General features: G+C 38.6%; 1 protein-coding gene across 1 annotated transcript in view; it reads left to right on the top strand.

The window, feature by feature from the left end:
• The window catches only part of LOC310998628 (uncharacterized protein), a gene marked incomplete at its 3' end in the record, with an annotated part of 98,412 nt that extends 76,934 nt beyond the window's left edge, over nucleotides 1-21,478 (top strand). Inside the window, exons 16-19 of the mRNA XM_083988775.1 lie at nucleotides 15,571-15,833; nucleotides 16,456-16,803; nucleotides 18,310-18,412; nucleotides 21,385-21,478. Coding sequence (XP_083844901.1) covers nucleotides 15,571-15,833; nucleotides 16,456-16,803; nucleotides 18,310-18,412; nucleotides 21,385-21,478 — 808 coding nt within the window. The remainder of the gene's footprint in view (nucleotides 1-15,570; nucleotides 15,834-16,455; nucleotides 16,804-18,309; nucleotides 18,413-21,384) is intronic.
• Between the last annotated feature and the right edge of the window lie 1,135 nt (nucleotides 21,479-22,613).

Raw genomic sequence — 22,613 nt, 5'->3', positions numbered from 1 at the left:
CCTCACTGGTACAACTCACACAACACACAAGAAAGACCTTAGTCCTGGATCAGGACTGGACCGTTAAACTTTGATCCAGTTCAGTCCTGAATCACAGTGTTGTAGTCAGTGTTGTAGTTCTTCCTACAGAAGGACAAAGTCCCTCTACTCATTTTAGACACTGATCATTGATCATGACACATCTGATCAATTATCAATCACTTTATCTTCTTCTTTTATTCCTTATTCAGATTGGGGAGCTGCAGTTTGTCAGAGATCAGCTGTTCTTCTCTGGTCTCAGCTCTGAAGTCCAACCCCTCCCACCTGAGACACCTGGACCTGCATGGAAACAACCTGCAGGATTCAGCTCTGCAGCAGCTTCGTGACCTTGCAGAGAATCCAGACTTTCGACTGACGATTGTGATGTGAGTTTGATCGGTTGCTGTTTCCACAGCTGATGATTATGGGAGTAAAATAAAATGCAAAGTGCAGCAGTGAAGAGAAAATGTTTGTAAACAGGTGAACCTGTCGGGATATGACATCACTGACTGAAGAGTTTGTGACTCATCACCTCCCTAAAACTTCTGCTTCTTCTTCTCTACAGGACATAGTGAGAAAGAGAGAGAGAGAGAGAGAGAGAGAGAGAGATTGACAATTGGAAGAATGAAATCAAATCCATCAATAAACCCAACACCAACACAACAGCGACGGTCAGCAAAGCTCAGCAGAGACCGCACTTCTTGAGAATGCTCAGGAAGTTTCACCTGGAGGCAAACCTGATGCAAACCTTCTACTGCTCTACAGTGGAGAGAGTACTGACATACGGCATTACAGTGTGGTACGCCGGCCGCACTGTAAAGGACAGGAAAGCCCCGCAGGGAGTCATAAAACAGGCTCAGAGAATTGTCTCAACAGAGCCAAGAGGATCCTCGGTGATCCATCTCACCCCGGTCACAGCCTCTTTACCCTGCTGCCCTCTGGCAAGAGGTACAGGGTCTAGAGGCAACACACAAACTTTTAGGGGCGGCAGTTAGGGAACAACTTCTATCAGTGGTGACTGACTGTATATAAAAGTAAAATATAGGCTATAGTCTAATATATAATGAGCTCCTGACGCTCAGCTCAACGGGTGAGGAGAACAACTGTAGGCGGAGACTCAGCGGAGACGCTCAGAGAGAAAGTCAGCAGCAGTGATCAGCTGATCTCTCCCTCCGTACAAACGCTCCGCTCTGATCCAGCTCCACTGGACTTTCAAAGTAAAGGTGCCGCCAGCTGTAAATGAGTTAAAATAGTGAAACAGCGGCGCTTTTATAGCCGGTTTTATGATTAAACTCTGAACATAACCTGGTCGGGACCAGGTTATGAGCTAAGCATACGTAAGTTACCATGGTGATCTAGCCTCGTTAAAAGACAGCCACCTTCGCAGTACAGGAGAGGCTGGCTTTACACTCAACATACCTCGCTAACCCACTAAACTGGCTTCGCAGTACAGGCCTCTGCCGTGCCGTGTAACCACAACAACAACAACAACAAAAAACTGACAGCGAGTGAGTGTCACAACTTCCTGTATCTGGCCCTTCAAATTAAAAGCCCTCTATAGCCTTTATTAGGGGTGGGCAAAAAAATCGATATGGCAATATAATCGCGATACGTTATACCGCGATACGATATCGATATTCAATATTTAAATATCGATTTTTTTTTCAAAAAAAAAAAATTTCAAAAAAAATTTTTTTTTTCAATTTTTTTTTAAAATAATAAATCATGTTTCAGACCTAAATCCAATTGAAATATGTTGTTGTAACTTGCACTTGTATAAAATGGGGGCGGCGCTGTCTTATAATGTTACAGAAAATGATTTTTAAATACCATGAATGGAAAATTACATAAAACAAGTTGCTACTGACTTTTCAGTATCATAAAGCACTGTCTTGGTTTACATAAGACATGTTATTAATGTTCATGCACTTTAATGTCTCCAGCTGTACAGTGTTTATTCATTTGTACATTGTACAAAGTTTTGGAATAAATGCATGAGACTTTTTCCTTTTTATGTTTTTTTTTTCATTCACATATATCGTGATATATCGTTGATGAACTTTCTTGCAATATATCGAATATCGCAGATATCGTGTATCGTGATATTATCATTATATCGTGGGCCAAATATCGCCACAGTATCGAATCGTGAGCTACCCATATCGTCCCACCCCTAGCCTTTATACTGTTCAGTCATATTGATTTTGACTTAATTTTGACAAGACACAGCTCCTTAATGTTGTTGTTGTTTTCCTGCGACCAATTAAATTTTGGTCAGTCAGTGATTTTTGCTTGGTCGACTATTTGGAGGCAGCCCTAGTAACGTTATACAAAAACATACTATATTTATTTACTTTCTAATTAATATTGGTATCGGAATCGATAATCGAAAAGAATCGGAATCGAAATAGGAATCGGAATCGATGAAAATGCAAACGATACCCAGCCCTAGCAGTGGCGTAGAGTGGGGTAGAGCAGGTCATCCAATAACCAGAGGGTTGGCGGTTCGAATCCCACACAGTCTCTGTCGTCGTGTCCTTGGATAAGACACCTTACCCAACTTGCCTTGTGTGAATGTGTATGAATGATCATGGTGGTGGTCGTTTGGCTGCCACGCTTCCGTCAGTAGTTACTAGTAGTACTGTAAGTGCTTTGTGTATCAGGTATAGAAAAGCACAAATGTAATCCATTATTATTATTACTTTTTACGCTTGTGCCATCAGGCTCTTGAACAATAAGATGTTGTGAATGAATGATGTGTGGGTGGGATAGTTTATAGTTTTAGTATGCTGTGTTTTATCATTTTTATATACTATTGCTTTTATATTTACATTTACATTTATTGTCTCATTTATTGTCATAGTATTGCACTATTGTTAGGGTATCCCAAACCAATTTCGTTGTTACGCTGTTTACAATGACAATAAAGCATATTACTGTATTCAAATTTTTTAAAATGCATTTTTAGTGGCTGTAATGGATAATAAAATAACATTTTTCTGATACAGTGTGAAGTTGTGAAGTCTGTTTAGGTCCCCAAGAATAGCTACCAGGGGGTCATAGGGGTATACAGCCGCCAAAACGGCTGAAGGCTCTTACAGTCCCATAGCATGTGGGTTAGATTACCATCATTAGTGCATCTTGTCCAACATGAAGAGACTGATTGATACATGTGGTTTAATCTATAAGGGGTGTTATATGTGCGATACAAGACATTAAATTGAGTCAGTCTGTGTTTAGTTGAACTTAAAAAGGTTTGTGAGTCCTAAGGATTGTTTCCAATTCTTGATTGTTGTAGTTGGAATCCAAGTCCTTTTCCCATTTGTACTTAATATTCAAGTGTCATTAACAGTCATTAATCCGTGTATTGAGCTTTGAGATCAGTCCAGTTGGTGAGTCAAATAAGTGTATTGTTCTTTCCAAAGGGAGTATCTCTAATTCTAGGGTACAGTACAAAAATAACTATATTTAAAAAGAGGCATAAAAAAATATTTCTAAATAGGTATATGGAATGGAAGATAAACATATATTACAGGTTGGTATGGATGTTTTGTATTTTTATGTAGTATGGATATGTATGTAGAAGACATATAAAAACCATGATGAGTAGAAAGGGGTGGGAATTTAAAAAAAAGTGCATACTTTTTCCTACTCCTTTATTATGATTTGATACTTAGGCCTATTTTTTTTCATTCATTCATTAATTCCCCACCGAGATGTGTCTCATTTCTGACCTGGGCCTCTTCAAATCTAGGCTAAAAACCCATTTACTTAGGATGGCTTTTAATACCCAGTAACGTGATAACACTTTTATCTTGTTTTATCTTATTTGATTTTGCTGTATTTTATTACTTTTTTTACTGTTTTTTAATTGTTCTCATTTCTTACCTCCTGTAATGCACTTTGGTACACCGAAAGGTTTGTTGTAAAGGGCTGTATAAATAAACTACATTTACATTAAAATATTCATAGTAATATTAAAATGTTAATATTTCCTTTTAAATAAGCAATATTAAAAAATGTAAAATCTAAATAAATAAGCCCAAACCAATTGACTATATTGTCATTAAGGCGTTTGGCCGCTAGATGTCGCCATTGTATTATTTCATGTGACCTCCCATTCTTCAGCTGGGACAAAGGAGAACAGCCTGGATTCTTATTGAGTTGTCAGTAAAGTGTCATAATGTCTCAGCTTTCGTTTTTCAGTTAATGGTCACCATGTATTCATGCATTTTCCTCCAGTGTGACGAGTTGCTACACATTATAGGCTACAATACAATCAAATGCAAAATGTTGTAATGTTTGCAGGATGAAGCCCTGCAGAGCCTCGGATGTTACCTGAAGTGAACATTTTGTACATTTTCTTCTATTTTTATTTAAAACTCTGCAGAAGAAAAATAAATAAAAAATCTTGGCAGCAGAATATCCCAGTTGCATGAGAACACACTGAAGCCCTATAAGCTCTGCTCCTCAAACACACACACACACACACACACACTGCGTCCCACTGTGTTTTCCAGTGTTATCACACCATAGCAAAAATGTTGTGGCATTTTTCTAATATGCAGCAGCACGTGCAGCTCCCTCCTGAGCTGTTTCTGCAGTGTGCACAGATCTGGCCTTCAGCTTTAATGCTTACAGCTTCCTCCAGAGGCTGCAGAGTTATGAGCCTAATAAAACTCTCTCTCTATACCACTCTCTACCTCTCTCTTTCCCCCACTCTCTCACACACACACGCGCGCGCACACACACACACACACACACACACACACACACACACACACACACACACACACACACACACACACACACACACACACACACACACACACACACACACACACACACACGATATGGTGTTGATGTATATTATGATGAGTAATCCTGATGCTGATGTTATTTCCGATTCATTAACCCGTAATAAATTAAACACTGAATGGAAATGAACAGCAAAGACCTTTCCAACTCCTTTGTACCACACTTACACACACTTAGCCTACACACTCACACACACACACAGATGCGTAGAGTGCGTGTGTAGTGGGACAGACGGACGGCTGCTGCAGAGCCACAGGACTCCAAAACAGTAATCACATCATGTAAAAGGCCATCAAGACTAAATTAAATACAATAAAATCAAACAGGCCTGTTGAGAATTCACTATTTTTTTGTGTTTTAATCTTCCAGTGGTTTTTAAATCCAGAGCAGCGTGAGATCTCATTATTCACGCGTGCACCGGGTTTCCAAACCAACCAGAACTTCACTGGATAACTGGGATTTACTATTTTACACCGTTTCACGAGCTTTGCACCAACTAATTCAGCGGGTTTTAGTTCCGCAGTCTGGAGTGCAGAAGTTATCCAACTGTGAGAGAGGAATGGATCTAACATCCTGCAGCAGCCTCTTTATTACAGATATGACAGCGATCAACATGCGTAATCAGCCCAAATATGTGTGTTTTCATGTTTCACCTTCTTTAAATGTTAAATATCTAACATGCATCTGTTAAATCTGTGATACTTTGATATTAATGTGATTTATTTTCTACATCCTGCACATACATGCAGGTCTTTGCACAAGGCCTGAGTCAGTACAAACCTCCATTTGCTCCATTGCCTGGATCTTCACTTATGGCTCCTTCAGACACATGGTTCAAAGGCGCTGGAGGTTTTAGGGTGGAGGGGGTGGAGGTTAGAGGGGGGGTGATAGTTGGTGACCATTTACTGGACTTGACGGTCAGTGTGTGTTGTCCTGAAGTGAGACTCCTGTTTTGGGACCGAGAAGGACCGTGGACTGTGGACTGTGGACTGTGGAGTGGACGCGGTGGTTCTCGGCCTCTCACAGTGAGTCTCTATTAAAAAATATATATAGTATAAAAAAGAAAGCTGCAGATCTAGACACTTCACTTTAATTATTCATGTTTATTCACTTTATGTTTTCATTTGTTTACGTTTCTGTTCTCGTCTTTCTTTGTTCTTGCTGCGCCTCGTTTGGTCCCTGCAGCAGCAGCAGCAGCAGCAGCTTTTCTTATAAATATCCTCTTTTTTGTTTTGTTTATCACGTCCCTTAATGAGTCATTTAATTAAATCCCTAGAAGCTCTCAGGTTTCTCTCTTTGACCTGCACGACACTGAATGCAACGTAAAGCAGCTACTGGATTTTAATGAAGGCCGTGAAGTCTCAACACGTTTGATCCGTTAATTTATGTAAATGGGAAAAAGACATATTTAAAATTACAGATGAATCATTATAACAGCTCTATAATATAAAACAGCCGAGGAATTATACAGGGCTACATGTTCTAAAACACTATTACTATACTACTACATTAATGGGAGGAAACAGGCCTATAGGCCTAATAACCTATGGATATGTAGGCCTAGCCTACTACATAAAGTTACGCCTGATTTTCGACCTGTTTGCCAATCTTGCATTGATTATTTAGAAAAAAATGTGAAAGGAAATAATATGTAGCCTAGGTATAGGCAAATATTTAAATGTTTAATTTAATTTAATTTAATTTAAACGGGAAGAGGATTCATGTCAGGATCGAACAGTTAATTTCACGTGTCCTATAATAATAATAATAATAATAATAATAATAATAATAATAATAATAAAGTATCCTAACCTACTATTATTTATTTTAATATTATGCTTTTTAGCCATTTTCAGCAAGAAAAGCAATACAAATCAAATTTAAAAAAAAGCTAAAGTGATTTAAAATATGAAAATTATTATTCATTTATAGGTTGTAAGTTTTGTTTTACACATTAATATATTTCGTTTTACACAAGTTTCAAACAGCATCTTTAGTCTAAATACTGTTCACACAGAGCAGGACGGCCTGCGCGATACAACAAACCATGACCTTCATCCATCCATCGATCCATCCATTCATTCTTTCATTCTCTGTCTGTGCAGGAATCACACAATAAATATATAAATTTAGCTGTTTATCTTACTTTATTATAGGATATCCTTATATCCACACACAGATAGCTCTAGTCTAACAGCCTCTGGTTTAAGCTACTGTAGCCTACAACACAAGCTGAGCGCACGTGACGGCCTCGTGCTTCCTTTGATCAGACATATTTGCATCATGTAATAGCCTAAATGGGAAAGTCCCCACGTGGCCACACCACGGAGATATGCATAACTTTACGGCTTCTTCTTCTTTCTCTTCTTTCTGAGGGCTTTCTGCTCATTAACCAGCTCATCTGTCCGTGACAGTGTCATGTACATATTCTATAAATAGCAGCCTGTAAAACACATTTTACAGGCTGCATCCTCACCTGACTCGCGTTTGAAGCTGATTTTTTTTTTTTAAGCCCATTAGGCTACAAAGAATCGCTGCACTGTGACGTCACTTAATGTATCAACCATATCACCATAAACGTAATAAACACAACAAACAAAACAAACCTTGTCCAAGGGGTGAACTCGTTTTTAGCACCGACCATCGCGAAAGTTCGCTAATGTTTGGCTAAATACTCCAATTGGTCAGCTGAATACCACGTGACTGATATGGAGCGATCCTATTGGCTAGGCTCTCTTTTCAAATTAATACCCGGAAGTGTAGCTATAATGGCGGCGTTTCGCTGCTACTGTCCGCGGTGTTGACACATAAACGTGTTTACAGCGACATTTAGAGACTTTGTTTTCAAGAAAAAGTACAGAAAGGCAAATGTAAAGATTGTTGGATAAACTTTGGCCCATGAAAAGACTCGATAAGTGTGAGTATAGGCTATTGTGCTGCATGAATGTAGTTTTTTTTTTTTTTTTTTTTTTTACCTGTAACTCACCTGTGTGGTTGGTGAAGGTGCCTGAAGGTGTGTCTGAAACTGGCGCCATGTTTGAGTCACTGATTTTAATTTGCTGCAGCTTTATTTTAAATTCAACTTTATTCAAAAACTGTTGAAAATGTAGGCTAAACACGTGAACACAGGAAGCGGGAGGGAGAGGTGGAGACAGGCTGATATGCAAATAGGATGTGATGACGACAGTTGTTTCACAGTATTTATTGGGACAAAGTCTTATAGTTATTGAGATATCTTCACTGGAGGTAGAACAAAGCACATAACTCTGATGTGTCTACTATTTTAGAAAAAGAGGTGGTTGTGTAAAAAGTATTTTATTGCAGATGTGATGTATTTGGATCCTCCCCCATAAATAGCCTACTGAAAAATTTGGTCTTTACTCTACAAACGGTGCATTGTGTACGATTTTACATATAGGCCTACTTTAGTTATAATTCCTGGGTGTCACATTGCATAGTCTTGTTGACATTCGTGCATTCTTCATTTATATATATATGTTATCTGATGTCCTCAGTCATGAAAAACTAACCATACATTTGCACATATATATAACATTGTGTGTTGTAAATGTGCGTAATATTTCATGACAGTGGTTTGTAATCCTGTAACTGTGCATCAAAAAGCCACTTCTCCTCCATGATTGATTTACATCCTCAACACACGTTTACGGCCTCTATCTGCTGAAATACTGTACGCTGACAGGCTGCACAAGGCGGAGGGTCCAGCTCTGCAGCTCCACTCAGGTTATAACAGAGATACAGAGGACTGACACAGTAGCCTATATTCAGACTCTGCATCCCATAATAACAAGGCAAAAGTAGAGTTTTGTAAGAAGTCAGACTCTGTACTTTGTGTTTAGTTGAGACAAAGACAGTTAGTTTCCTGCATCTGTGCGGTAATGTTGAATATCTTGTTGAATAGCTGTGTGAATATTTAATGTTATCATAAGAAAATATAAATAGCTCACTTTCCTCTACTGACAACTTTTATAAATCCACAACATGAGGTGGTAGGATGGTGACCACGCCCACTTAGTAGACAGGAAGTGGAGGTAAATTCATGCAAAACCGCTGATGCGCGTTGCCTTCAGGGACAGTTTTTCATCAAGCAGTCTCTGTATTTCCCTCTAAAACAACTCTGTGTGGTAACGTTGTGTTATTATCTCATAGCGTGGTGAATGTGCAGCTCACAACTTGTCCACCAGAGCGTTGTGGAGTTGTTGGATTGTGTATTTGATGAGTTTGATGAGGGAAACCAAGAAATCCCATGAGCCTCCGTAGCGTAGCTCTGAGCAGCTCACGGCTCTGCTCCGCCGTTCTAAAAATAGCTTGCACCGACGATTAAAGGTAACGAACCTACTGCTATGACTATAGGGATTATGGCATTGGGTCAATTTGCCAAAATGTTGAGCTATCCCTTTAAGCAATTTTAGTTTAGTTTTTATTTTTGAGGAATTGATAGTCTTAGTTTTTAAGGTTTTAGGAGAAAGCCTCTGTGAGACCAACTTTAGACATCTCTGAAAACTAAAACTATAGACACAGACGGCAAGCAAGGAAACGTCACTTCCGGTTAGGGCCGTGGGGGAAAACAAACCGTTTTCCCCATACACACTTATGCAAAAACGCGGCATTTTAAACCTTTGTCAAACGCTTGTTCGCCGTCCTGTCTTAGTTTTAATCACATGTATATGCTGACAAAGAGCTATATTTTTAGAAACTCATCACGATCTGGGTCGATTGCTGTCCGTACATCTTAAAATATAAAGTTTTCACAGCCATAGCCTACACCGAGTCAGCAGGGTCGGCAACCTTCACTTCCGGTCAGAGCGTTACACGTTTGGAGAAGATGTGCGAAGTTCCGATATAAAAGTTCAGGTTGTGGTTTTTGAATTTATTTGCGGTGCAAAATAATACACAATAACTCAGGCAGTGTCTACGAGTGTCTAGAGCCGGCCGGCGGCGACTAAAAGAGCGTCAGAGCCGTGGGGGAAGACAAATATGACTGACTGTGAAATACCTAATATTTTTAAATGTACGGACAACAATCGACCCAGATCGTGATGAGTTTCTAAAAATATAGCTCTCTGTCAGCATATAGGGTGAATTCAGGTATATTGGGACATCAGGTAATTTGGGACAGTTAAGGAAAAACAATGCTTCCACTTGCCTTGAATGGGCTATGGCAAAGTTAAAGGTGCTGATACATTCCTTTGGATGTCTACATTAAAAGTCACATTAAATATTTTGGGTGACATCACACAGGGGGGTGGGGTCAGCATCAAACAGGACGCTGACCCCAAATATCAGGAGGTCAGCAAAACGGCATGTGCTTTTGTTGGAATTTAATATAAGGCTATTACATTTGTATGACTAATTTACTGTAGGTATGAAAGTTATATTAAGATGTGTGATGCATTAGTGTACTAAAATAAACAAACATTGGTTTGTGAGGATGTTTACATTTTCTTAATTTGGACATTTTCTTGCTGTCCCAAATTACCAAAGTGGTATGGTAATTTGGGACAGCGTGTTCAGGTTATTTGGGACAGTGTTTCTGGGTTTATATTGAAATATTTCAATAGTGTAGTCATATCTTACATGCTTAAAAGTGAGAAATTCTTACACATATAGGGAAAACAAGTACCTTTGTACATTTCAGAATATCAAATCAGCGGTTAATGTGGAATATGTGAAGTGACGTTCAAAAATAGGTCAGATTGTTTTATCTCTTATTATGTCATGAGTTATCTTTTATTATATATTTATATTTAACAAAATATAAAAATTAATGTATTTTTAAAACTAGCTTGCTTCTCCTGAGGTCAATAGTCTGCTCGCAATATGTTTTAGGCTATTAAATCTGCTGTTTGTTGAAATAATTCGTATATTTGGTTGATTTGGTTACAAATCACGAGATGATAAACAATACACAACATAAAAATAATAGGCTATAGGCTTAATATACATAAATAAGCAATCTATTCATGTCTTTTTTAATGTAATTGCAGCTCCATGCAAAATCCCATTGCATAAGCCTGTGTCCCAAATTACCAAACCTACTGTCCCAATTTACCAAACAAGTTGCAAAAAAATAGTTGTGTGTCAAAACCTTTAAAATAGAGTGCTGTGCTCTCACAAAATAATTTTAGCACATAATTGTTTCACATAAAGAATGCAGACACCTAGAGGAATCCAGACATATCTCATTTGTTGGGTTATTTATTAATCTTGATGACAAAAAATGGCTCAGAAAATGAATTTACAAAAATTGTCCCAATATACCTGAATTCACCCTACATGTGATTAAAACTAAGACAGGACAGCGAAAAAGCCTTTGACAAAGGTTTAAAATGCCGCGTTTTTGCATGAGTGTGTATGGGGGACACGGTTTGTTTTCCCCCCCGGCCCTAACCGGAAGTGACGTTTCCTTGCTTGCCGTCTGTGTCTATAGCTCATGTTATCTGACATTCAGTTTAGTTTTAGTTAGTTTTGTATTGTTCATTGTAGTTTTTATTTAGTTATCGAAAAATTGTCATTTTTATTTCAGTTTGCAGATTTATTTTTTCACTGCTATAGTTTTAGTCTTAGTTTTAGTAGCCTAACTATACCCTGGTGGAGACATTTCCAGGAGTTTCACAGCTGGATCTCTAAAGGACGTTCACAGAGTTGTCGTATCATCCAACCGAGGAGAAGATTTCCTGCCACTGAGCTCCCTCCACCTCTGATCTCTGAGACCTTATGTAGAATATAGCTAGTAGGTGTGTTATATACTTTTCTATATCATGTCCAGTGGGCGGAGTTAACCACAGGTGGAGTCTGAACGTCTCAATGATCATCAAGACGAAGTTGAAGTTTAAAGGCTCTGCAGTCGTGCGTCCTCAGACTAAAAAAAAAACACATCATAATGCGATTATACTGGCAGATGTTTATGATTTCAGTGTGTTACGTCTTCAGCAAAGGATTTTGTTCTCCAGGGCGTCTCCGTAGCAACACAACACTTACACTGCTGCTTCAATGCACAACAATTCAACTTTATCACAAAAACAACTGCAGCTGATGTACGTGATATTTCCATTTTCCCTTTTTAGAAAATTTGACATTTCTAAAATTCTTCTTTTGTCTTGTGATTATGGGGTGTTGACTGTAGGTTAACGAGGGAAACCTTGTAGCTGTAGCTGTGTGCAGTTCCTATTGACTTTATGCTTTTTAAAGGGATACGCCAACATTTTTTTTTTTTTTACGTGTCTTGCCTCACTCCCGAGTCCATGACCAGCAGATAGACACCATCCTTTCGACTGTGTGTGCAGTAACAAGGGAGATAGCGCCGTATCGCCCGTAATTAGCTTAGCTCAAACGCTGGAAGTGTATAGGTAGTGTTAGCCTGCCTCCACCTAAAGTCTCTAATTAGCTTAGCTCAAACACTGGAAGTGTATGGGTAGTGTTAGCCTGCCTCCACCTAAAGTCATCAGAGAAACTCTTCAGCAACTCTAAACGGAAACCGGCGGGCCGATCTTCGTCTCAGAGCTGACAAAACTCTCCGGTAAGGCATCTTGAGCGGTCAAATGCCGCTAACGGGACCAGATCGGTCAAAACGGAGGGTTCAAGCAAAGACGGTTTATTTTGGTTCAAGCTAGCTACATTGAGGGTAGGTTAGCTTCCTATTTCAAAGTAAAAGCACAAATTCTATCGTCATGGTTTTCTGTATGTAAAGGGCAACGGGTGTTTTATTTTGTGAAAGTAACTGGAAGTGCGTTGGTCACAACGGCTAGCTTGAGTAGCGCCGAATTCGTGCGAACAAAATTGTAAACAGCTGGTATTTTGACAAATTAACGACACTCTGCTGATCTAAACGGCTACTTTCTCACCTAAAAATGTTTGAAATGTGGATAAAGTGATATATTTACAGAGTTTAGAGCTAAAATTAAATCAGCTTCTGACTGTTGATTTCGGCTCGGGTAGGAGGCAGGCTAACACTACCCATACACTTCCAGTGTTTGAGCTAAGCTAATTAGCGACTTTAGGTGGAGGCAGGCTAACACTACCCATACACTTCCAGCGTTTGAGCTAAGCTAATTAGCGACTTTAGGTAGAGGCAGGCTAACACTACCCATACACTTCCAGCATTTGAGCTAAGCTAATTACGGGCGATACGGGCTCTATCTCCCTTGTTACTGCACGCACAGTCGAAAGGATGGTGTCTATCTGCTGGTCATGGACTCGCGGGAGTGAGGCAAGACATGAAAAAAAAAAAAAATTGGCGTATCCCTTTAAATCTTTATTATTATAAGGGCGGACAGTGGAGCTGCAGTCAGAGCTGAAACAGAACAGTGTGTTTGTTGGTCTCTGTGTCCTGAAGGCGACTGTGTGCTGCATGCTGCCTTTATTTCCACTTTACTGCTCTATTTATATATTTACATGCAACCTGATATAACCTATGATGATGATGATGATGATGATGATGATGATGATGGCTCGGGGCCGTGACATACTGATGACGCCTGGTGTGTTTCCTATAAGACTATCACGAGTGTGTGTATGTTCTGCATTAGATCAAAGAGCGTGTTCGACCTCTCCATTAGGACACAAGCATCAAACAGCCTCACTGTTTTAATCACACATGAATATTTGCATCGTGTAATAAATGGGAAAATCCCCCCATATATATATACACACACACACACACACACATAGCTCTGAGACATTTATGTTCACTGCTAAATGTTCTTTAACACAGAAAACTTCCCTTTGTTGTGTGTTTTTCTCGGTAATAACTTTATTATTGTGGTCTGTTGTTCATCTGACAGGACGTCTGTTGTGTTTATCGCCGTATAAAACCAACATACACGCTGTTAATTTGCTTTATTCTTCATGACAGAGGTTTGTAGCTGTCCTGTAACTGTACATCACACACACATATATAATATAATATATATAAAGATATAAAAAGCCACTTCAGTCTGTGATTTACATCCAACACATTTACGGTCTGTGTTGAAATATGTTGACAGGTGGAAAAGGTTCTTCATGTTCTTCAGTTTGTTTGTTGAGGTTCCCAAAGTTTTTTCACCAGCAGCTCGTACATACGTACATATGTAGATCTAATCATCAATCAATCAAACTTTATTTGTAAAGCACTTTTTCACAGAGCTTCAAGATGATCGATGAGCTATAAAAGGAAAAGAACAAAGCTGCCAATGAGGAACAATAACATATACCCTACTAGATTTAAGATGCTGTAGGCTACTAGTAACATGAGCAAACAAACTAAAATAACAAAAAAAAGAGCAGAATGAGATACAATATAAAGAAAATGCACGTTAGAATACAGTTCAGGTTAAAATAAAAGACTGAAAACCATTTTTACTCAGTTAAAAGCTGTAGACTGTTGCAGATTCTGGATCAGTGTTGGTTATTATTTCTTTTATGAGTCACATCTGCTGGATATAAAAAACATTAGTTTTTCTGTTTGGATGGAATAATAATTTAAAAAAGCCTCCACACAAGAATTAAAAAACAAGGATTTTTTTTTCTTTTCTTTGTTTTGCCTTTATAATTTAATTTTGTGACTAATTTCTCTGTTAGAGATTAAAATTTTAGACTGGTCCTAGTTCAGCTGTAAAAATGTATGTAACATTAGAGACATCCAGTTTATTTCTTTATGAACCACCAGTCACTGCTGCTCTCACTCTCAATATTGTCTTATCTATAGTTGCATATTGATCATTTTACAGATAAGAATATAGAATATAGAAGACTAAAGATGCATATAGAAAGTTTATCTTCCATGTTGCAATCCAGTTTTATTCTTAAACTTTTTAAGCAGCAATGTGAAGCTGAAATTCAACAACCCTGAAGATTTGCAGCGTCATAAAACTCAGTTTGTGAGTCTGTCAGTAATAATATTATTATTATTATTCTCACTTTGGCTGCAGATGCATCGTCTCTGTGATGATACACGACTCAGATGAGCAGATAAAACTTAGATTTTTCACTGCAGCTTCTTCTCCTTCCCCTTCCTCCTCCTTCAGCTCTGACATGTTTCCCTTCAACATGTAGAGGAGATAAAAGCTCTTTGAGCCTCATCCTCGTCGTAAATGTCCACACACGTCGTCTGGACTCTTTCAAGCTCTCAGACTTTTTCCAGAACCTGTTTGTGTTTTGCGGGGGGGGGGTTTTTGCACTTATTGGAAATCTGCTTTGAACTTCAGGTGTGTTTGGAAATCCTATGACACACACACACACACACATATACACACACACACACACAGGCCTGTAGATAATCAATCTATGGTGCAGATGAAGAACAGATTTGGTATTATTATGGGCTGTAGCCTACACGAACTGGCTCTGAGGACGTCTTTGTTTTCCCTGCATGCATGAGACAGTTACATTTCAATTTCATCCCCCCTGGCAGTGTGTTTATATTTTATACAGCAAGGGAGCGAGCACACACACACACACACACACCATAAAGACTGAACTGTAGCTCTGCTGTGTGTGTGTGTGTGTATCCGGGGCTGGCCAGGCCTGACTGACTACAAAAACACACATCCTGTAGGTGTAGTAGATACAGTAGTTGTGTGTGTGTCTGACTGACTGAAGGAGGACGAGGTCACAGACTCTTGAGCTGCAGGTTCGAGGCCTTTTTTTTTTATAGTTTCTATCAGTGCATGATGCTGCTGTTGCTATAGCAACGGTTTTACTGTATTTTATTGGGGTTGGTGTTTTTTCTAGGCCTACTTTATGTGGCACTGGGAGGAAAAGTTCAGTTTCTAAAACGCACTCCTCCTCCTCCTCCTCCTCCTTCTCCTCCATGTTTTTACCGGAGCGGCTGAGCACCGAGTACCGGGGCTTCTGCCTCCATGACGCGGCCTCATGGAGCTTCTACCCGGCGGCCAGCGGCGGCTCCATCCTCACCGCCGCTCCACGCTTCAGCAGCTTCACACCGCCGGACTCAACCACCACCAGCACGACCACCACGGACAGAGATGGACAGAGTACTCGACCCCAGTACTTGAGTAAGAGTACAAATACTACCGGTCAAAATTTACGTTACAAGTAAAAGTAGCTCAGTCGACATGTTACTCGAGTAAGAGTAACTTGCTTTTAAAGGTATCCTACTTAAGTATCCAAAAGTACATGCTTTTAAATTTAAAAGCAAGCATTATTTTTAACTTATTATTAGTAAAAATAAGAGTAAGAGTAAATTTCTTTATTTTTCACATCAATGAATTAGGACTATAATTTTTCTAAATGAATTTAAGGAGGTTTTAACTCTTGTTTCTCAGAATTAACTCTTTGAAACCCGTGCTGCTTTTAGGGGTTAGGGTTTCCTTCTTTGACAAACACTTGTGTTATATAGTAGGCTAGTTAATAGTTAATAGTATTTTAGAAAGAAAAAAAAGAGCAGACCTGAAAGTAACGAGTACTTTTCAGCCTTCCTAGAAATTAACTCGAGTAAAAGTAAAAATATTTGTCTTGGAAATGTATTCAAGTAAGAGTAATAAGTAGGCTACCAAAGAAATCTAATACAAGTACAAATCCTCTGGATATAATGTAGCCTACTGAAGTACAGTACTCAAGTAAATTTACTCCGTTACTGTCCACCACTGACCACAGACCGGTTCCCGTACGGTGCCTGCGGCGCCTTCAGGCCGCAGCAGCAGGACTCGGACTCGCAGCTCCCGTTCCTCCCGGTGGGAAGGAACCGGCGCAGCGTCCTACCGCCGGTGTTCGACCGGTTCTTCGAGGAGCAGCAGCAGGATCAGAGAGGCGGTGATGGGAGAAGGAGAAGTGGAAGCAGAGGAGGGTCTGATGTTGTTGTTGGTGCAGCAGCTGCAGCCGCGAGGAGCGGGGAGAGCGGAGAGGAGAGGGCGGGGTCAGCGTCACCTCCGGCCGGGAAGGAGGACGAGGAGGACGGGCCTTCATCATCCAGCGGCGGCGGAGGAGACGGAGAGACACACACAGGTTTAGAATTCATCTGAAATTATGATAAATAATATATAGCTAATAACTGATAGCCTATAGAAGCTTTATTTCAGACACAGGTCCATATCACACATCATACAATATAAATAGTAGTAAAAAGAAAGGAAAATTCAATTCAATTCAATTCAATATCTTTATTGGCCACAATGTGGAAATTTGTCTTTGGCTTCACCACATAAAACCACATGAAATCACACAATAACACACATTAGGCCTAAATATATAACATGTCATTCAATACACAAATAGCTCCAAAATGTCCTGGAATGCTTTTAAGAATAGTGTATTTCATAAAATATACAGGCTATTGCACCAATGCCACCTTAGCCTAGAAGTGAATCTGTAGCAGCTTTTTAATGGGCTGACTAGGGCTTCAATTATGTGATTCTCTGATTTGTCTAGGCAACACAAATAGCTAAACATCAGCTCTCTTAAGAGTGCCTCACAAGTTGGCACTCTATTAGACACAAACAAATGACTGGCACTATGGGACACAAAGCAGTAACCTCATTGCATCCTTATATGCTACCTAGAGCCTCTGCATGCTCTTTTGCTTATAATTGGACCACAATTGGGCAGTGTATAAAGGTGTTATGTAAGTTCTGGACAGAGAACACTTCACAGAATCAGAACACATAGAAAACTTCCTACATGTTAGCTTGAGAGTTAATTTTACAGCGATATTACTGATCGATCCAGTAAAATGTGAATTAGCCAGCCTATCTTTACACTTAAAGCTCCAGACAACAGAAACTCACTGAGACTGAGATGAACAGAAAATATCTGAGAGTCAGAGGTCAAAGGTCACAGGTACTGTACAAAATACTGCTTTTATTTATCTTTTCATTTATACTTTTGTCCACTTCTGGGGTTAATGTTTTTCTTTTCAAAATAAAAACTCACTTAAAGTTAGCTAACAACAATAATCAATAATACACATAATAGCTAAATGAACTTGCATTTAAATAATCTGTATTTATTGATCTGCTTGTTTAAGTTTTAAAAACCACACTTTTAATATTCAAAACTACATTTCCATAGATTTTTCTTATTTTTAATGTAGCATCAAGCTGCTAAATGTTGTCATTAGCTACTCTAATCAAATTGCACAAACTTTATTCATAATAATAACAATAAAAAAAGTTCACTAATATTTCAATTTCCACTTGGTTTTTTAATTGTAGTTTTATTTAGTGAAACAGTCACCTATTAGTTATTAGATCTAAATAAATTTCAAATTTTTATTTTCTAATGATAATAAGATGTAGCCTAAAAACTCTACAAACACCAGTGACAGTGAACGTCTCACGCTCACTGTTTTTCATTAAGACCTTGACATTCACCTTCAATTAAAAGTTTAAATCAATTAAAGTCATGGTCAGTAGAAGATTAACATGGACTCTGTGATATTCTTTCAGTTTTGTCCCTGTTTTTTTTTATTTTATATGTTATATTTTACATTTTCTACTTCCTGTGTATCGTCAGTGAGGAGGAAGAAGCGATGTCCGTACTCGAAGCAGCAGATCATGGAGCTGGAGAGAGAGTTCCTCTACAACGTCTACATCAACAAAGACAGACGGCTGCAGCTGTCCCGCCTCCTCCTCCTCACAGACCGGTGTGTGTGTGTCTGTGTGTGTGTGTGTCTGTGTATGGCAAGCCATTTTAACATGTAAAAGCCAGACTGGATATGTGTTGTAGATATCTGTAATTCAGTTTTGCCTATAGTCAAAAAGAACATTTCAGATATCTGCAACTACGTTCTTCCTATAGGACAAATTATGTCACTTTAAGCATTCATGTGTATGGGGGTTTGTCATTACAGATATCTACAATTTAGTTGCAGATATCCGCTATGTGAATTACAGATATCTATTCCTAATTCCAGTTTGAGATAGCTACAATTTGATTCTGACTAGTCATAATTCCAGTTCAAGATATCTTTAATTCACCTCAATTAAAGATATCTACATGTCCCTTTTTGGATATCTTAAATTAAGTTTTGACTAGGCGAAATTATGTTGTAGATCATATCTGTAAATGGAATTATGACAAGTCAGAATCAAATTGTAGATATCTCAAACTGGAATTAGGAATAGTTGTAATTCAGTCAAAAGCGGCAAAAGTGACGTCATTTGTCCTATAAAGAACGTAGTTGTGGATATCTGAAATGTTCTTTTTGATGAGGCAAAACTGAATTACAGATATCTTGAATGAAAAATCCAACTATTCAAAATTTAGTTACGACCAGTCAGAAAGACGTTGTTGATATCTACAATGTTAATTCCAGATAGTCAAACTTAGCTTTTAAATGTTAAATCTGCTTGCCATAGTCTGTGTGCACTAATCCTCTCTCTCTCTCCTACATGTTTTTGTTGCTTTGGACTTTAGATGCACGCTCACACACACACATTTTGAGGAGGAGCTGTGAAATACGAGCTGCAGCCTGAACGCATCTCATCAGGCTGTGATGAGTCTCTCTCCAGGTGTCAGACACGACGCTGCAGCTCTGCAGAACAACAACAGTGTTCGGCTCTTTGTGCTGCTTTTTAGCTTCATTATCAGGTTTAGATCTGTAGTTTTTAACCATAAAAACGTTGAACAAATTGCAACAGAAGCAAACTGGTATTGTATCCCTTTAGGGGAAAGTTTCGAAAAAGACCCAAATATATCCCATTCATACGCCTGTTAATTATTTTTCTCACGTGAATAGGGTAAAATTTTTAACCTTTAGATATCTCCATGAAAATTACTGAGTCGATTACTTACATTAAGGCAAACAAAAAATGTATTACAAGTTTTTTTAAATTCTTTGTTAAAATGAGCAAATTTGCATGAATTTGCATAAATTCCACCGTTTTGACCACATAAAGGTGCTGTGGTGGTACCAGCATGAAAATTGGAATGAGTTGACTCCATTGGTCAACTAACAAGAAACCATTTTAAATTTCAAGATGAGTGCAGGCCCTTTATGAACCTCTGGAGTCAACTCATTCCAATTTTCATGCTGGTACCACCACAGCACCTTTACTGTATACATGTGCCGTCAAAATGGTGGAATTATGCACATTTATGCAGATTTGCTCATGTTAACAAAGAATTTCAAAAAACTTGTAATGCATTTTTTGTTTGTCTTAATCTAAGTAATCAACTCAGTATTTTTCATGGAGATATCTAAAGGTTAAAAATTTTACCCTATTCACGTGAGAAAAAGAATTAATAGACGTATGAATGGGCTATATTTGGGTCTTTTTCGAAACTTTCCCCTAATGGGATTCTTCGGGGCTTTGCTTCTGTTGCAATTTGTTCAACCTTTTTTCATAAAATGATTGGACTATTGGGCCAAACTGTGTTGTTTTATATCAGTTTTATCACAGCGATGCGTTCACTGGGGGGGACAGAGAAAAACAGTTTGCCCTGTTTTACTGAATTACGCAGATTATTATCTTTTAGATTTCTGAGAAATGTTTTCATGAGTAAAACAGAATCTGCTCTTGTTCTTGTGGATTTATGAGACGGCTATCGAGCAGATCTCAGATCATAATCATCATGGAGCAGAGAAAAAAAACAGAAACAGAAACAAGGGAAAACATTTAGTTCCCTGGTGAATTCATTACACGCCTGTAAATAAGTCTGAGCGTTTGGACGGCGGCTCGGAGAGATAAAGACGTCACCTCGGGCTCCGAGAGGCGTTCAGGAGCATGGGAACTGTTCTTCAGACACATTGGACTCAGTTAATCAACCAGATTAACCAGCAGATTAATTCATAACTGATTGTACGCTTGTTTTTGAGGCGGAAATGACATTTTCTCTCCATGCACACATTGTGTTGGATGTTTTGATGTTTGTGTATTTAAAGGGATAGTTCAACATTTTGGCAAATTGGCCCATTGCCATAATCCCTATAGTCATAGCAGTAGGTTCGTTACCTTTAGTTGTCGGTGCAAGCTATTTTTAGAACGGCGGAGCGGAGCTGTGAGCTGCTCAGAGCTACGCTACGGAGGCTCATTATGGGATTTCTTCTTGGTTTCCCTCATCAAACTCATCAAATACACAATCCAACAACTCCACAACGCTCTGGTGGACAAGTTGTGACCTGCACATTCACCACGCTATGAGATAATAACACAACGTTACCAGACAGAGTTGTTTTAGAGGGAAATTCATGCAAAACCGCTGATGCGTGTTGCCTTCAGGGACAGTTTTTCATCAACAGTCTCTGAATTTCCCTCTAAAACAACTCTGTCTGGTAACGTTGTGTTATTATCTCATAGCGTGGTGAATGTGCAGCTCACAACTTGTCCACCAGAGCGTTGTGGAGTTGTTGGATTGTGTATTTGATGAGTTTGATGAGGGAAACCAAGAAATCCCATGAGCCTCCGTAGCGTAGCTCTGAGCAGCTCACGGCTCTGCTCCGCCGTTCTAAAAACAGCTTGCACCGACAATTAAAGCTAACAAACCTACTGCTATGACTATAGATAGGGATTATGGCAATAGGCCAATTGGACAAAATGTTGAACTATCCCTTTAAACAAAGCGACTCACCGTGCTGTGTTTGTGCAGACAGGTGAAGATCTGGTTCCAGAACAGGCGGATGAAAGAGAAGAAGCTGAACAGAGAGAGAGTGCAGTTCTTCACACAGTACCATCTGTTCTGACGGAGCGGAGGTGAAGAAGACTGAACTCTGCTTCATGTTGGCCGGATGATAAATATAAATACAAGGTACAAACAAACTGATCGATCAATAACAACTCCTCGTCGTTGTCAAGGAAACGTTGAGGTCACGTGACTCTACAAGAACCAGGAAGTAAACGAGGACGACACTAAAGACACTGAAGAGACTTGCACATCTATCTATCTATCTATCTATCTATCTATCTATCTATCTATCTATCTATCTATCTATCTATCTATCTATCTATCTATCTATCTATCGTTCTATCTATCTATCTATCTATCTATCTATCTATCTATCTACTGTATCTATCTATCTATCGTTCTATCTATCTATCTATCTATCTATCTATCTATCTATCTATCTATCTATCTATCGTTCTATCGTTCTATCATTCTATCTATCTATCGATCGTTCTATCGTTCTATCTATCTATCTATCTATCTATCTATCTATCGTTCTATCTATCTATCGTTCTATCTATCTATCTATCTATCGTTCTATCTATCATTCTATCTATCTATCGTTCTATCTATCGTTCTATCTATCTATCTATCTATCTATCGTTCTATCTATCTATCTATCGTTCTATCTATCTATCTATCTATCTATCGTTCTATCTATCTATCATTCTATCTATCTATCGTTCTGTCTATCTATCTATCTATCTATCGTTCTATCTATCTATCGTTCTATCTATCTATCATTATATCTATCTATCTATCTATCTATCTATCTATCTATCTATCTATCGTTCTATCTATCTATCGTTCTATCTATCTATCGATCGTTCTATCTATCTATCTATCGTTCTATCTATCTATCGTTCTATCTATCTATCGGTCTATCTATCTATCGTTCTATTGTTCTATCTATCTATCGTTCTATCTATCTATCTATCTATCGTTCTATCGTTCTATCTATCTATCGTTCTATCTATCTATCGTTCTATCTATCTATCTATCTATCTATCTACTGTATCTATCTATCTATCTATCTATCTATCGTTCTATCTATCGTTCTATCTATCTATCTATCTATCTATCTATCTATCTATCGTTCTATCTATCTATCGTTCTATCTATCTATCTATCTATCTATCTATCTATTTGTCATC

This window comes from Trachurus trachurus (genome assembly GCF_905171665.1).
Source record: "Trachurus trachurus genome assembly, chromosome: 15".
NCBI lineage: Eukaryota > Metazoa > Chordata > Actinopteri > Carangiformes > Carangidae > Trachurus > Trachurus trachurus.
This window is presented reverse-complemented; position numbering and strand designations above follow the sequence as displayed.